General features: G+C 39.8%; 1 protein-coding gene across 3 annotated transcripts in view; it reads right to left on the bottom strand.

The window, feature by feature from the left end:
• Window positions 1-16,855, bottom strand: part of cpne1 (copine I) — a 29,522-nt gene that overhangs the window by 2,103 nt on the left and 10,564 nt on the right. The window contains exons 1-15 of one of the 3 annotated variants that reach the window (XM_049581473.1): window positions 12,674-12,941; window positions 9,190-9,315; window positions 8,919-9,098; window positions 6,941-7,015; window positions 5,220-5,291; window positions 4,687-4,770; window positions 4,421-4,510; window positions 4,248-4,337; window positions 4,079-4,165; window positions 2,553-2,612; window positions 2,133-2,266; window positions 1,649-1,703; window positions 986-1,040; window positions 392-525; window positions 54-290 (exon numbers count right to left, since the gene is read on the bottom strand). In XM_049581473.1, the coding sequence (XP_049437430.1) occupies window positions 54-290; window positions 392-525; window positions 986-1,040; window positions 1,649-1,703; window positions 2,133-2,266; window positions 2,553-2,612; window positions 4,079-4,165; window positions 4,248-4,337; window positions 4,421-4,510; window positions 4,687-4,770; window positions 5,220-5,291; window positions 6,941-7,015; window positions 8,919-9,098; window positions 9,190-9,315 (1,479 nt within the window). In that variant the 5' untranslated portion in view covers window positions 12,674-12,941. Of the gene's footprint in view, window positions 1-53; window positions 291-391; window positions 526-985; window positions 1,041-1,648; window positions 1,704-2,132; window positions 2,267-2,552; window positions 2,613-4,078; window positions 4,166-4,247; window positions 4,338-4,420; window positions 4,511-4,686; window positions 4,771-5,219; window positions 5,292-6,940; window positions 7,016-8,918; window positions 9,099-9,189; window positions 9,316-12,673; window positions 12,942-16,855 lie in introns of those variants that run through there. The other 2 variants (XM_049581650.1, XM_049581560.1) reach the window with 2 other exon arrangements.

The raw sequence follows: 16,855 nt of genomic DNA, 5'->3' as shown, positions 1-16,855 counted from the left end.
CAGTCAGGTCGCATGACTGTTTATTTATGAACAAACACAAACAACAGCCTTACGTCTTTGAACTGTCTGTACGGGACAAACTGGACAATGTCTCTGGCGATGGCCTCCCCCACTGTCGACCTCAGCTTCCCGTCGTCTCCATCCAGAAGCTCCATGGCCTTGAAGTCTGCAGGCCCCACCCCCACAATGATGATTGACAACGGCAGCCGTGACGCCCTGACAATGGCGTCCCGGGTCTGGTCGAAGTCTGTGATCTCACCATCAGTGAGGATGAGGAGGACAAAGTATTGCTGCAGAGAGACACAGACACAGGTGAGTGTGTGTTTTTGGTTTAAAAAAAAAAAAAAAAAACTGTGTGTGTGTGTGAGTGTGTGCAAGTGTGTGTCCTTACAGAGGCAGTGTTGACCTGTGCTGCTTGGGAGGCGATGGAAGCGACGTGATTGATGATGGGAGAGAAGTTTGTGGGTCCAGAGAGTCTCAGCTGAGGCAGAACCATCCTGTAGGCCTCAACGATCCCCTGAATACCTGAGAGACGGAGAGGAAGTAGATTAACGAGGTGGAAATATTCTACACATGCTGCGCAGCTGAAACAATCAGGGCAAACATGGAAACAGTGAAAATGGGTTTTCAAATTAGGACTGCATGACGGGAATTTAAATCCCGGTCTTTTTCAGAAGTGCTTACCAAAATCTGCTCCAGTTTCCCCGGAGCTTTTACAGCGTGTGTGTCAGTGAGACCTTGTGTGTTAACGTACTCAATGCTATTATACGAAACAAAGACGCCCTCTCCAAACCTCATGACACACAACTGTCATCAATATAATGCAACCTAACATTGCTGTTATTATGGTAGTTTGACTGGATCAGATTTCAATCAATACATACATGTTGGCTCAGCTTTGTTTTTTCATTTGAGTACTTTAAGTAAGATTTAGAAAAGAGGATTTTTACTGTGTGTGTGTGTGTGTGTGTGTGTGTGTGTACACCTTGGCAGTAGGGGCTGGTGGGGTTGAAGTTGAGGGCAAACTCATGGTGTGCAGCCTGCAAGATCAACAACACAGCAGTTCAAGAATTAATCATCGACGAGCTTTCAGGCCAAGACACACCAAACCAACTTTGCCAGACCTCGGCCAAAAGTTGCACATGAACACACCGCAAAGACTAAAGCCAACAGCCAACCAGCACAAATGTTCTGCACCTGTGTGGGAGGCAATAACTCTATACACCAGTAGACGGCGGTTGTCTGTAACTGTCATTCAAGACCGTCTTGACGCTAGTTAGTACATTCACAACAAATTCCAGTGTTGAAAGAACAAAGCATATTTACCATGCGCCAGTGAACAGTAACACAAACTATCACAAAAAGTTTCTGCCAAAGAGCTCAATGACTAAGTAAATAATCTTGCCTTTGTAACTAGTTTGTTTTGATCTCACGTATTCTTAAATTTAGGTGTTTGTTTACTTTCCTCACTTTCATTTCTTTGATCGTGATCTGAACTACCAATCAGAGTAAGACTCATTTAATTCAACCAAATCACAAAATCAGAAAACCACTGTACATCACAGACTCATTAAAAATGATGTCACACTTGAGAAACCAGTGGAGCATGCAGAATGATGTGTTGCGATTGGTTAGTTAGAGAGCTGACCTGGTAGTCTGGAGGCAGTTTGGCTCCAAAACCGAAGGCTGGGAAGAGTTTATCACTGAAACAGGAAACAGGACCATGTTATGACCATTGTTAGAGTCACATTAATAAAAAAAAACCCAAAAAACATTTTTGTTACGATAATGATTCAGTTTCTACATCGCTAATGGGATTTAGGGATTAGGGTGTAGAGTTTAGGGCTTCGGGTGTAGGTGGTGGCATTGGTGGGGTGGGGGGTATAGGATTCAGTGTGTAGGGTGTATGACAAAGAGATTAGAGTGTAGGCTTTAGGTCATAGGGTGTGGGGACAGGGTTTAGGTTGTAGGGTGCAGGAACAACAGTTTTAAGATCACAGAGTGTAGATGTAGGATGTGGGGTGTAGGGTTATGGATGTAGACCTGTATCTGCATGGTTTAGGGTTTCTGTGCACATTTTTGAAGGTGTGGCTTTTCAGGTATAGGTTGTGTTTGAGTGAGTGTGTACTAACGTGTCATAGTCCTGGACCACCTGACCCACAGACCACAGAGCAGACAGGTACTGGTTCAACCCGTCTGGACTCATGTAGTGGAGAGAGTTGGGTGAGCGAGGGTCACCATTAGAGCCGGTGAAGTCGATCCCAACCTACAGTATTCATACAACATTCATTCCTTATTCAAATACATCATTCACATGTTAATTTAATCCGTTTATAAAGTGTGTATTTAATCATTTCAGAGGTTATTGTTAATAACTGAAAAGTCTGAATGTATGTCAGTTTATCTCGGGATACTGAGATCAATCACCTTGTTTTCTCAAGAACATAATTTTTCAACATGTGATTTTATTTCAATCACATAAACTTGAATGTGATTAGTGAAATTAAATTAAAGCTATTAGAGCGTGTAAGAGTTGATTGGTGTTGACATACGGTGAAGTTGATCTGGCAGCCGCCCATCACAAAGTCCAGGAAGCTGTACTGAGTCAGCATCTGCAAACAGACAGTGTAAATGAAAGAGTAAATTACGGGGAAATTATAAAATACACAATCAATTAAATCACAGACATAAATCAGAAAAAAAAACACACTTCAGGCAGCCGTTACCACAAAAGTGCGAGTGAAGCCTGAGTTATGCATGACGGCCTGTAAATCTCCATTCCCACAGACTTAGTGAAGTAGTTACAGTACACATGAAAGGAGTAAAGATTACACGTGCGTCTTATAGACAGATGTATTAACAACAGCAGCTAAAATGTATTTCAAACTAATGGATGTATGTAGAGACCTGAATGATGCCAAAAAGCACAATTTCCGTGGTCAGAAATTAACAGATCTTCTGCACTTTTGAGCCCATAGAGCAAGTGCACCTGAGACTTTTATGGCGGCTGAGTGTGGCCGAGCAGCAAACTTCTGAATAGCTAACCCTTAATTTAGTGCTCCGGGCCCAGTGGCATCACATGACAGACCTGCACTGTGTAATTCCAATTTTGGCCACGACGTAAAATTGGCTTTAAAGGCCGGCACTGTTCCCAGGGGCTTGTTTCAACCAGTTTCTACCAGTCTTATTGATCTGAGCGACGCCCAAGCTGATATGACTCTTGTGTTTGTGGTTTCACTCATCCTAAAGGGGGGCTAGCAGCATTAGGAACCTTGCCTGAGGGCCCAGACTGGATGTGTTGCCCCACCCTGATCAAACCCCTGATCTTCCCGCCAAAATCAGCAGCCTTAAGCAATGAGCTATCCAGCTGCTCAAGATCCTGTGGGACTACTGACAAACTGGTGATGTCTAACCGACCGGATATCGTGTTGATCGAGAAACGACAGCAACATCAGGAAGAAGGAACACAAGAAGCTGTAAAAATGCCAAGGGCTGAAAGAGGACCTAGAAAAGATGTGGGGAGTAAAGGCAATAGTGGTGCCAGTAGTAATCAAAGCACTCTGGGCTGTGACCCCCAAACTGGGAGAGTGGCTCCAGCAGATTCCAGGTACAACATCTGAGGTCTCTGTCCAGAAAAGTGCAGCCCTAGGAACAGTTAAGATACTGCGTAGAACCCTCAAACTCCCAGGCCTCTGGTAGAGGACCCAAACATAAGTCGCTGAGTATGAATGTGGTCTACAGGTCAGTTGACATTGGTGGTGTTTTTTATTTTAATATTTTTTATGTTTGACTTAGTGAATGTGATCACTAAGACACATGCAGCTGCCTCTATGTAGTGAACACATTGAAGACATCTATAATGGCAGATCCAGTTTCACTGCGGGCACAGAGAGCTGCGGTGAAGAGGAAGTAAAAATCAATACCTACAAACACTGATGTTTACTTCCTGAGTATTACTCACAGAGCCAGTCACACTGCTCGCTTCAAATTACAGATGGTAAGGTTTGATCAAATCTGCTTTCAGACTGACAGCTGTAGGGCTTACAAAATAGAGAACTCTGGGTAATGTGGTTCCTACCTTGCAGCTCTTCAAAGAGACGACTCCAGAGTTCTTGTAGCTTTTCTTTTTCTTCTGTTTCTCAGGGTGGATGCACTCAAACTGCACCTGGAGGACACATCGGACAGTTCATTAACCTCTGACCAGCCGACAGAAACACATCAAATGTTTTTATCATCTGTGAGCTCACCTGTCCACCTTTCTGCAGCTCTGACACTTTAGTGATGAAAGAACCGATCAGATCATGAGACCCGTCACTATCATAATCGGAGCAGTCCACCTGCAGAGGAAGAGGAGATGTCATGTGACCGTTTAAGATTTTATTTATTGTTTTGAGTAGGTGTGGATTCTGATTGGTTGAACCTTTATTGGTTTGTCGAGGTCGCTGCTGCAGAACGTCTGCATAGGAACAGTGAACTTCTTCCAGCTGGGATTCAGGTTGTTCATCACCACCTACACATACACACAAATCTTCATCATTACTAAAATGTTTGTGTATTCCATTAGACCGATCATGGTTTCAGACACTGAAAGTGAGGACACTATTTCTCTATAACGTTAAATATTCATGACTGAATAAGCAGCAGTCACTCTGAGTATGAAGTGTAAATGTGTGTGAGTGTGTGTACCTCCGTTCTGTGGACAAGATGCCACTTTCCATCATCCCCTTGTTTAGAAAACTCCAGGAATGGATCAGACTTCCCAAATGTATCCTGGACAGAGAAAAGAAAACATGCTGCGTTCTCATTCAGCACATTCATGTCCTCAGGTAACTGGTTTATGTATTTGTTTCTACAGGAAGCTGATTTATAAAACAGAAAAACAGACACCTGTTTTTTTCTGTACCTTTGTATATACATACACTTTAAAAATACATTACTCGTTACTCTTTTCAAAGTAATCTTATTCCTTATTACTCCCTGCCAACAGAAACTCTTACACTACACACACTAACTAAAATCTTCATTAGCAAAAACATTCCTTAAGATTTAACTGTACAACTTGATACAGTGAATTACTAAGAACTAACGAAGGCCTTCACACCCAAAACTAATGGAGGATCTAAAAAGAGTTTGTGCCACACAGTCCTGACGAGGTGGAGAAGATGAAGATGAGAAAGAAGAAAACGCAGAAAAGAGGGAAGATGATGAGGAGCAGTTACCTTCTTGTCCAGATTTTTAGCCTCAAACTCCAACTCAATGGCTCTGTTGTCCTTTATCTCCTCTGCTGTGACCTACACACACACACACACACACACACACACACACACACACAATAATCTAAATATTGTTGTAATCATTACAGAACAGGGGCCCGTATCACGAAGCAGGATTAATGTCTTAGCGAGGTAACTTCTGGATTAACCCTGGGTTTTCAGCCTCACGAAGCCGGTTCAGTTCTTATCGCGGTAGATCACCATGGTAACGTACTCTGAACGGCTACCCTGCTCCGGAGCAGGGTAAGTTCAGGGTTGAATCTGATCCTATAAAACGCACCACCCACTGGCCAATCAACTGTTCGGGAAAAAAAAAGACTCCGCTGACAGAAATGCAGCCCAGTCATGACGGGAAGTTTAATTCATTTGATTGATTTTGATTCGAAAGTTTATTTTGAACATTAAAAAAGAAAAGAAAGCAACAACAACAGACAATGAAAAGATTGTTCAAAAAGGAGTGGAAAGAAGTCAAAATTTCATCCCACCCCTTCATAAGAAAGAAACTGATCATTTGCGAACACTTAAAAGCACCATTAATTAGTGCCAACATTTTGTTTTGTTGGAGGAAATGATCCCTGTTAAAGATAATGGGCCTAATTGACAGCTTTGCTGCTGGAAATGTGGAAAGTAGCCTATCATGTCTACACTTCATGGTGTTTCAGGGATTTTCCTTTTTGCTTTTTAAAGAGGGACACTAGGTATATTTCTGCGCAGCTGTTAATTTCTAACACAGCTCAATATTAGGATGATTTTATTCAGACTATCAATTTGGTGTTGATATGATTTAATTGTGGCGTCAGCTTTAAGCTTTATTGTAGCATATATAACGTTATGACAAAGAAGACCAGTTTATCAGACGCAATGATGTTAGATGATAATTGTAATACACGCAATTCATCTGCAGCATTGATTTCATGGGATTCAAGGGTGTGATCAGTGTCAGATGTACAGGTACAGGTACTGTAGCTACTTGAACCAGTGATGAGTAATTTAACCTACACATCATTTTATTTGCTACCTTGTTTTGTCTTGATTTTTCCCTCTCTCCTCCTCTATTTCTTCTTTCCTGACCCGTTTTTTTTTCTTGTCTATTATGTGATTTCATTGATGTTTTGACAGGGGAATTTCTTTGATAAGCTTTTAGTGGCTTCTAACCTCTCCAGCACGTTTCTTTTTTTAATCTTGTAAATTTTATACTGTCTGTTTTTAACATTATGTGAAAATAAACTAATCTAAACTAAAACTAAACATTATTCATCCCGTTACGCGTTGTCACGCATGTATCCTCCTCCTGCAGCTGCCACGGTGTTGTCCTTTTCTGTAAAGTTGCTTTTCTCCTCCTCATATTTTAGTAGAATTAATAGAAATACCTTTTTTCCCCTCACATACGGCGCTCTGTGACGACGCTCAGTGACGCTCAGTGACACTGCGATTCTCTCATGATTGTGATTGGTCCTCTGCGTGCGCATTCACGGCTCTTGATAAAGCAACCCTGGGTTGAGTTACCGAGTTGATATCCAGCGTCGTGATACTGATTATCCTGATTGCCATTGTTATGGTTAGTCAACCCAGGATAGGTCTGGGTAACCCAGGAAAGGTTGATTTCGCTTTGTGATACAGGCCCCGGGATATGACATTTAGCTCAATAATGATGACACAGTACATACCGTGATGCTTCCTTTTCCTGCAGGTTTGCCTTTCTTCAGCTGCAGAGGTCTTGTAAGAGTTTTGCTGGATACTATCTGAAATACACACACAGAGAGGAGGAAGTTAGTATTTGTTAGTACTGTGGAGATGGCAGCCTCTAAATAAAGCACTTTAAAGAACTACATGAATACAACTAGATACAGTGTTGTGATTACACACTTTGTCCAGCAGTGGGCACTGTGGCCCACATAACATTCTGTGGACCTGGACCAGAAACTTTTCAGCCTCTTTGAAACAACTCTGTAAAAACTGAAAATCATTATCAGCTTTACTCTGCACTGTTGATCTCTGCCTACAGCCTGCAGCATCAGTCTGACTCTGTTTCTAACAGATACTGTGATACGAACAATGTCCTCCAACATGACGTTCATACACTGATTAGTTTTTAAAACCAGCCACTGAGCTGCCAGCGGAGACATCACAGGGTCATGACTGTGTATGACCTCCAGAGGGAGCTGTCACACCACTAGACACAAGAAACAATGCAAGCTCATCTCCTATGTATGTGAGAGCTGTTACAATTTAATCAATTGAGAGATAATTAATTGGTTGTTTTGATGATCTATTAATAGTTTGAGGCATTTTTCTTGTAGAAGTTTTTGTCAGTATATAAATTATTATTATTATTTTTACTATTTTCTGACATTAATGACAAAAGGATTAATTCATTAACTAAGAAAATAATAAGCAGATTAATCATTATAAAAATAATTCAGCTCCTTTAAGGAATTAAAAAGTCAAGTTTTCGGGGATCTGACTTGTTCTGTACTGTTTGAACACACTGACAGATTTCTGGGAAATGTAAAAAGGCTGAAGATGAGAGTGAATCAAAATCAAAGTTTGTCAGATTTTTTTTTCTTTTAAAGTAAAAATATATCATCTCACTGGAAATTTAATTCACTTAAAAGTTGCCATAACATTTAAATCAGGAACTTTGGGCCTCATGTGAGAAACTTAAATTTCTCTTAGTTTTGTTCTTATCCTCGAGTCTTTATTTTGTTAGTACCCCATGATTTTTGGGATTCACCAATGTTTCTTATTTTTGCTCTTTTCTTTGGTTTGAGAAAATCCACAAATTGTTCTTTAACATGAAGAAACAGCAATTTTAAATTTAAGGAACATTTAAAAAAATGTTTTATATGATCAAACTAAGATTATGTTTCAGAGCAGCCTAATTATAATTATTTCAAGGCTAAAGACATACTACTGTACTTCATCCATTGATCTGAATTACTGTAATTTCAGTTACAGCGTGTCTTTGCATGCTCTACTAAATTTGAGGTACTTTTACTTTACTTGATTATTTTAATCTTTTCCCACGTCTACTTCTCCACTACGCTGCAGAGGAAATATTGTATTTTTTACTCCACTGTGATTGTTTGATAACTTTAGTTACTAGTTAATTCACAAATTAAAATTCTGCAAACAAACCAAAATGTACAAGTGTAGCTAAAACCTTTAGTCAGTTAAGTAGAAAATTAATATGCCCAATTAATATTTGGGCACGTGACAGAGTCTTTGCACACAGCACCTCACCTGCCTTTATCTAGTGTTTAGGGGGCGTTACCTATGCTAATAGGTGACTTATGATGAAGTGGGATTCATCACTCAGCACACCTGGGTAAGAGTGGATTTGGATGGTTAAGGATGGTAACTGCATCTAGAGTTGACTTCTCTTATTTTTTCTCTTAACAGAAAATTAAGAGAAGAAGTAAGAAATTTGGGAGAATATTGCAGCATAAGGTCCTGTGTCTCCAAACCAGTAAAACCAACAGTAGCGTATTATGAATGTTTGACAAGAAAAACTGTGCAGCCTGAAGAGCTCACACACTTGGATGGATCTACCCATCTCTTTCCACTGAACCAAAGTCAACGAAAACTAAAGTTTATTTCTACTGAGCCTAGTGTGAGTGTGTAATGGTCTGGTATGGTGTGTACCTGTCCCAGCGTTAGCTCAACCCCTCCCAGGTAGTCATCATCGCCCAGGTCTTTGCTGGCGTTGTCAATGTCGTAGACCCCCAGCTTCAGATTCTGCACCGTCTCAAAGTGATAATCCAGCCTGAGACGCTGACTGAAGGACGGGCTGGAGGTGTTTATCAGATGTTCAGTACGACCCAGCTGACACACAGAGAGAAGGGACGGTTTGTTTCATTCATCTCACATATAGTTAAAAGTACAATAAAACAAAGATCCTTTAATATGAATTTACCTCGGTCCATTTGTCTCCTGCCTTCTGCAGCAGCACACACAGAGGATCAGACTTGGATCCGACATCTTTATCCAGCAGGTCAGTGCAGGAGATGCTTAGCTCCACTTTACTGACACAGTCCGTCATCTGAAGGGGGACAGAGAGAGACCTCAAGTTCAGGATTCAGTACAACAGAAAATTCATCTGTAACTTTTCTGGTAATCGATTCAAAATTGATGTCATTGATCTGCATTAAGAGTCACAAGAGTTCTGCTGACAGGTTCCTCCAACTGTGATCTACTTATCTTGTTCTTTTACATGAAGCGCACTTTACTTTACGATGTGTCACACAAGCTCTCTGTGACACTGTGCTGAGATAACACTTTACGACTGTATAAATGAACCTTCTCCACATGCAAAGGAGGGACCTGATCCTCCAACAGACATTGAACAAACAGACTGAGCCACAGCTGAAGCCTTATAAACTGGGGCTGGGCCCTCTGTAACATGTTGTTGTGCATAAACTCTCATAAAGGAGATGTGGTCAGTCACTGTCATTATGCCAAAATGAAAAGCAAGTTATGAACTTGTACTTTAAACCCCACTACAGTTCAGACTGAAACACGTCTCCACATACTCCACGTCATGTTTTCATCAGCTACAGCCACTTGTCACTTTGCACTTGGAGATTTTAAAAACTTACAATGAGCAAATCAAATAAAACCCACCGTTATATATAGTAAATTAAACCACCCAACTGCTTAAATGGATAAAATAATTTCTGTCACAGCCAGCCACATCACTAAAATACTGTTTACATAGTGATGCATCAGTACTACTCATCTAATAGTAAAATAAATAATGATGTAAGACTGACTGAGCCAGTTTTGCCTCCATAAGGTTTTAAAGTTTTATTTTTATAAAGTACATGTTGCTGATAATACTTTTTTAACGTTCTTTTATTTTGTAACGGTGTTTTTTTAAATTGTTGTTTTTCTATTTTCACAAACATCTGAATACTACTGCTGACAACATGTAGGAACAGAGGGAGCAACTGTTTTGTAGATAAAGACTTCAGGGCTTCAACTAATTGTTATTTTGATTAGGATTATTGATAAATCTGTTGATTACTGCAGTTAATACTTGTTGGTCTATGTAGCAACATTGCTGAAGACTTTTGTACTTTACCAAAGTACAATATCTTTAGAACTTTAGCTAGGGAGTGGGGAAGTCATCGTCTTCCTCATTAAAAATTATAATACCTACTTCTGCATCAGGAGCACCTGCTCTGAGTTTCATTTCTGTGAGATCACAGTCGCGCTTCCCCCCTTTGTTTTTTATTAACCTGGAAATTATTTTCTTTAAGAACAGCAACAGCAAACAAACAGAGAAAAGCAGAAACTCATCACATAGGAGCAGCTGAAGCCTGAGTATTTCTATTTTTAGAAATTGGATACTTGTACTTGCGTATCAGAGGCAAATACTGTAATTTGTATTCCATTATATTTATTTAGCAGTTACAGTTATTACTTTGTTTTCAAATTTAGGTTTTACTTATGAAACATATGATCAGTTCATTAAATATGATGCATTGTTACAGATTAAATTACTTTACAGATAAAATAAGCTACACTTCGACCGACTACAAAATCGAAGTAATGCTAACAAACACTTTAACAATGATTACTTGATAATAATTTAATAGTTTAACACTGACAGGGGCCATCTGCCTAATGAGTGCTTTTCCTTCTAGTACTTACAGTACATTTATTTCTTATATTTTCATACTTACAAAAATAATATTGACTGCAGGACTTTTGCTTGGAGGGAGTATTTTAATACAGTGGTATGGCTACTTTTGCTTAAGTAAATGACTTGAATACTTTTTCCACCACTGTCTGATGTAAAGACAACCATCAATATAGGCACCAGAATACAGACAATTTAATGACACACCCAGTGTGTAGTATTCAGACCCATCCCTTAAATAAAAGCACAATAACTCAGTGTTGAAATAGCCCATGAAAAGTATGAGTCCTGCATTCATAACCTAACTTTAGTAAAAGGTATTTAAGTATTATTAGGAGAATTTACTAAGTAAAAAGCTCCCTGTCAGTGTTTTCCTATTATATGATGTTTTTGGATTAATATTACTGCTGCATTAATGTGTATGTTACATTTTACTGCTGTAGGTGTTTAATGTGCTATTTTTAACTCCTTTATTTACTGTTGGGTAGTTTAATCTACAGCAATGCAACATATTCCATAAGCATAATGTGTCTGTGGTCAGGATGCACAATAATATCTGTACATCATTGGTGTCAGACAATACTGGCTTTAAAACGAAATATCAGAATCGACCAACTTGCTTTTTCTTATTTTGCACAAAGAATGAATACTACATGCATTAAAAAGTATTGTATTTCATGTCTTCATCTGCTGGTGGGCCATCATGATAAGAGCATGCATGCATAATATGATGTTAATTCCACTATAGAAGAGACTTGATGATCTCTAAAATCAGGTGGGTAAAAAAGTAGATATAAACATCAGTACTGGTTATCGGCCAACTCAGTTGTTATATATCAGCATACTGGATATCAACAAAAAATCCAATATTGTGCATCCCTAATTTGTGGCATGGCTGTTCTGTGAGAACCACAAATCTCTAAAAAGACAACTTTTAATGGTGTCAGAGGAGCAGTTTTGTGATCCATTAAGGTTTCAAATAGTTTATTTAGCTTAAGAATTTCTCACCACATAAAAGCCATTAAGCCAAATGGGTGGTTTTACTTCATCCTTCAGTGTATCACGCACATTCAAACTCTCCAAATCTGGAGTCATACTGTTTTCACTACAGAACAGTACAAAAATTATCTGAAAAGTAACTGAAGCTGTCAGATAAATATAAAGGAGTAAACATGGAAATACTCAAGTACAGTACAAGTAGTCTACCCTTAAGTAAGTCCTTAAGTAAATGTAGTTAGTAACAATCCACCACTGGACACATCTCAACCAAAACGTCATATTTTCTTCCCAAACCTCTGCTTGAATCTCCCAAGCACATCCGAATTTTTACTGGACATAAAACTGCAAAAGCTTCCAGGCCATGAAGTGATCACTTTCACCCAAACCATTATCTTCCCCTAATCCGTTACCCAATTGCTCTTTGATGACTAACCCTAAACAGACACTACCCACAGCGTTGTCACACCCTAAAACTGCGAGACAGGAATACTTTTGAAGCAACTGGCGAGAGTTTCGCAAATCCAGAGTTACCATGTCGCCACAACCCCCTGAGGCACCTGAACTAACCGTGTCGTTTGTGATTGAATGAACTGAGCGAGCAGCACCTGAAGGCAACACCCACATAACGCTGAGTGGAAGTTAACTGAGGCAGCGGAACAAGAGTTAAAGCAGCACAGTAAACACACACCACTTCTCGCTCTCACACACACATAGGCTACATACGCAGCACTGTGTCAATATAAACTTTGTCAATCACCTTATCAGAGCCGTTATATTTTATCTTCTTCAGACCACGGGAGCAAACACCAGGGCGGAGGAAAAGACTACTCACAGTCCGGAACAGGAAACGACACCTTTTCCGTCAAAGACACACCTTTGAGAACACTAAACGTTACCTGAGCACTCTGACAAACTTTTTATAAAGATTAACTGCAGCTAAACTTTGTATTTTAACTGTAACTGAGGGAGAAAACAGCCGTTGGACTCCGTCCTGCAGCTTCACCCAACAGGGAGCGGCACCCACAAATGCCACGCTCTGATTGGACAGGCAGCCACAAAACCGCGTCTTGATTGGACAAGACAACTGTCAGTCACGCCCTCTGGGTTAAACGTTTAGGATGTGAGCAGCAGCAACAAGAGAGACTTCCGGCCTGGCTCTTTCAGAATAAAAGCAGCACCACAGCAAATTGTTTCAAATCCATCCAACATGATAAACTGTACTTAATCAGCTTGTGCTTTTCCACTTTTGACCGTTAATACACAAAATAGATACGTAAAAGACAGTTTTAAGACAAAATCTGCAGTCTAACAATGTTAAATATCAGCATGGCTGCAATTTATTTCACAAGCTTCTGGATTAAGAAGGAAGTGGAAATAACTTGTACCAGAAATCCCCACTCTGTTCAATGAAGCCAGTAACACAATGAGAACAGCACAAAGTCAAGAAAAAAGAGGGTCCAAAGACAGAAGGATCATACAGATTGCTTTGTTAATCACCTTACTAAAATACACAATCCCACAAGTCCTTCACTATAACTGTTGCTCTATCCTGTCTAAAAATGGAGACCGAAGCATACAGGTCTCTGGGATTTCCAGTGTATTAATATGCTTTGTTTAGCAGATATAAGGTGAGTGCAATAATATGTCATATTTCCAATCTTTTGGCCAAACAAAAATTGATACTGAATTAGGCCTATTCTGGCAAGTGACTCCTACAGCAATCAAATTAAATCAACTGTGCAATGTTGTTTAATGATAGAATAAAGGCCAGCACTTGTGTTTGTACATTCAATTTGCGCATAAATAGATTTATTAGTTATGCAGTTTCAGCACTGATTGGGTACCTGTCAGCCTATTAAGAGTTTTACAATCTTTGCATTAAAAAATGTGGTTTACTTCATTTCATTCATTTAGTAAGAAACTATTAGGTATGCACAACATTATCATCCGATAGTGGCTTTAAAATGAAATATCTGAATCAGCCAACACGCTGATAATATCAAGTACTTCATCAGTATCAGCCAGTATCAGCTTTCAAATGAACTATCATAATCAGCCAGCATATTTCTTCTTAATTTACCTGATGAATGAACATTACATACATTGAGAAGCATTGTATTTCTTGTCTCCATCTGCTGTGGGGCCATCAGGATAAGAGTATGCATGCATAATATGATGTTAATTCCACTTCAGATGACACTTGACAGTCACTAACAATTAGGCCAAGAAAAAGTGGATATAATGCTATCAGTATTAGTTATCGGTCAGATATGGAAAAAGATCCAATGTTGTGCATCCCTAGAAACTATTGTTTTCAAGGCCAAGAATAAGCTTTCACATCAGCTTTAAAACTGGTTAAAAAGTAAAATTATGTGCTTTTATGTTGAAGGTCAGATACTCAAACCGGATGTACAGTTGCTGAGGCAAAAAAGCACTCAGTGTGCAATAATGAGCTGTACTCAGATGGCCAGAGAAAAAACCAAAATCTCAGAAATGTAGCTTAGACCACAGAGAGGAGAGGAGGAACAAATCAAACTGAGCACAGTGATCCAGCCTCTGAGCAGAGAACAACACAGTTTCAGTTTATTCATCCTTTGCAGCAGCAGAACCACAGTGGAGTCAGAAAGGGCAGCAGAGCGTCACATCACAGAGGAGAAACAGAGCAGGGGAGACCAGAGCAGAAATACAGTCCTGAGAAAGAAGAGGAGGAGGAGGGGGATCACGTACAGAACCCTGTAAATCACATCCACACACACACACACACACACACACACACACACACACACACACACTGAGCTCCTCCCTCAGCCGTCTCTGACTTCATCATGACGTCATCATCCTCTATTGATTCACCTCCCCAGAAAAAACTGCTTGAATCATCTTACAGCTTCAATAAAGAGCTGGAACAAGCTTACACATGTGACTTGTAAATAAAAGTAATCCTCTACAGTGATTCAAGATGAATCTGAAATTGCTGATGATAAAAGGGAGTTCATTTTTCTGTCATTCCTTTGTTTCTATCACTCACCTGCAGGTCCTGCTTTCTCTCTGTCTAGAGATCAGTCCGAGGGGGGGAACCACAGCAGGTGAATGCTTGATAGCTCAGTGTCAGTATATCTGTCCCGCACACACCCACCCACACACACACACTAACTGTTCACACTCACATCCTCTGCAGAGGCCACGTTTGTCATCAGGGTGTTTATTCCTTCTCTCCACACCAGGTCCACAACACAGACACCATCATCTCCACCAACAACCATTTGTCTACACAGGGATACAGTTGCCTTTATTAAAGCCTGTTTATCCATTTGATTCACACACACTTCAACACTGCATGCACAACCAGTTTACCATGGTTACCATAGTGCCTGTTTGGAGGTTAACCACATCCTGAAAGATGGTCCCTCTTCTGATAAAACTAGTTCAACTGATGCTTCCTGCGTGTTATGTTCAGTATTATACATTTATGTAAGAGACTGCAGAGACTGTGTGGACTTAACTGAGGCTTTATTTCAAATCTGCAGCATGAAGCACATCACAGAGGCTGAGAGCAGCTGCAGTGACTCACAAGATTTAGGCCATTAATGTTAATATTAAAACCTAGTGATACGGATTGTGACGGATATTTGTGACTGTTATGCAGAGTTTGAAACTTGAATATCTTATCATCTGGGGTATATTATGTTGTTACCTGTTCTATACGTATGTCTCTTATCCGATTTTTACTTTGTTCGGTGGTCAAGCATGAGGAGAGACTCTATGAGGGATCCCTCTTGAATAAAACATGGAGGACATTAAACCGATATTCTGAAATCATTATATTAAACTAGGTTTACATAAACCAGATCATTACGATATGGGCACTTTCTTGAGGCCCATAAAGGTCAGAGTGCACTACTTTTACCTTCACTTGCAGTACTTTGCGTCACCTCACCATACTTTGCGCATTATAGCCTCTGATCCACAGATCTGGAGGAAGCCCAAGTTTCAACAACAGTCACAATGTAACCACAATAGGAGTAGGTGCAAAGAAATTTGAAGGAATAATCAAACTTTTGCGAGGAAATACAAAGGTGGTTCATAAACAAACTTCTACCTTGAAAGCAGGGGATCTAAAAAAAACTTGTTAGCAACCCTGCATCTCTCAGCTGTGGCAAAAACCACAGGAAACATATTGAATATTGTTGAGTCATTTTAAAGGACGCTGAATTTATGAAGCAAACTTTGTTTTTCTTATATTCCTCCCCAGGGAATGGAGAATCCAAATAAGGCCATCATTTAACAACAGCATTAAAACAACCGTTTACAAACCCACACACACTGTGCCGTAGGGCTGCAACTATTAGTCGACTAATCGATGACTAATCAACTATTAAAATAATCTGTGACTATTTTAGTAGTCAACTAATCAGTTTGAATCATTTTTCATAGAAAAGTACTATAAAAGTACCCCAAAAATACTCTTACTGCAGCTTCTAATGTTCAAATATTGGCAGCTTTACACACTCTCCCATGACGGTGAACTAAAACCCTTTGGCGTGAGAACGAAACAATGGATGACATAATTTGGGGGTTTGGGAGAGACAGACCGACATTTTTCAAGTAAAAAATGATTAGTCGACTAATCAAAGAAATAATTGACTCATTAGTTGCAGCCCTACTGTGCAGTATAATCCAAGTCTCCTTTGTCCAGTCAAACGGTCAGTGCTTCAACATTTCTGAAGTACATGCTGTACGCTCAAGACTCTGCTAGCAGGCAGAGTTTTTTTTCTTGTAACGTTTTAGCTAAAATGCATGATAGGCATGTAGGCTACTGAGCATGAAACTCGATAAATGACACTTATATTACACTGCACAAGCTATGTGAGAGTTTGTAAACAGTTGTTTTGACAGTTTTCTGTTGTTGAACTTGGAACCTGATTACTTCTAATTTTGA

Source organism: Epinephelus fuscoguttatus, linkage group LG1, assembly GCF_011397635.1.
Source record: "Epinephelus fuscoguttatus linkage group LG1, E.fuscoguttatus.final_Chr_v1".
Lineage (NCBI taxonomy): Eukaryota > Metazoa > Chordata > Actinopteri > Perciformes > Serranidae > Epinephelus > Epinephelus fuscoguttatus.
This window is presented reverse-complemented; position numbering and strand designations above follow the sequence as displayed.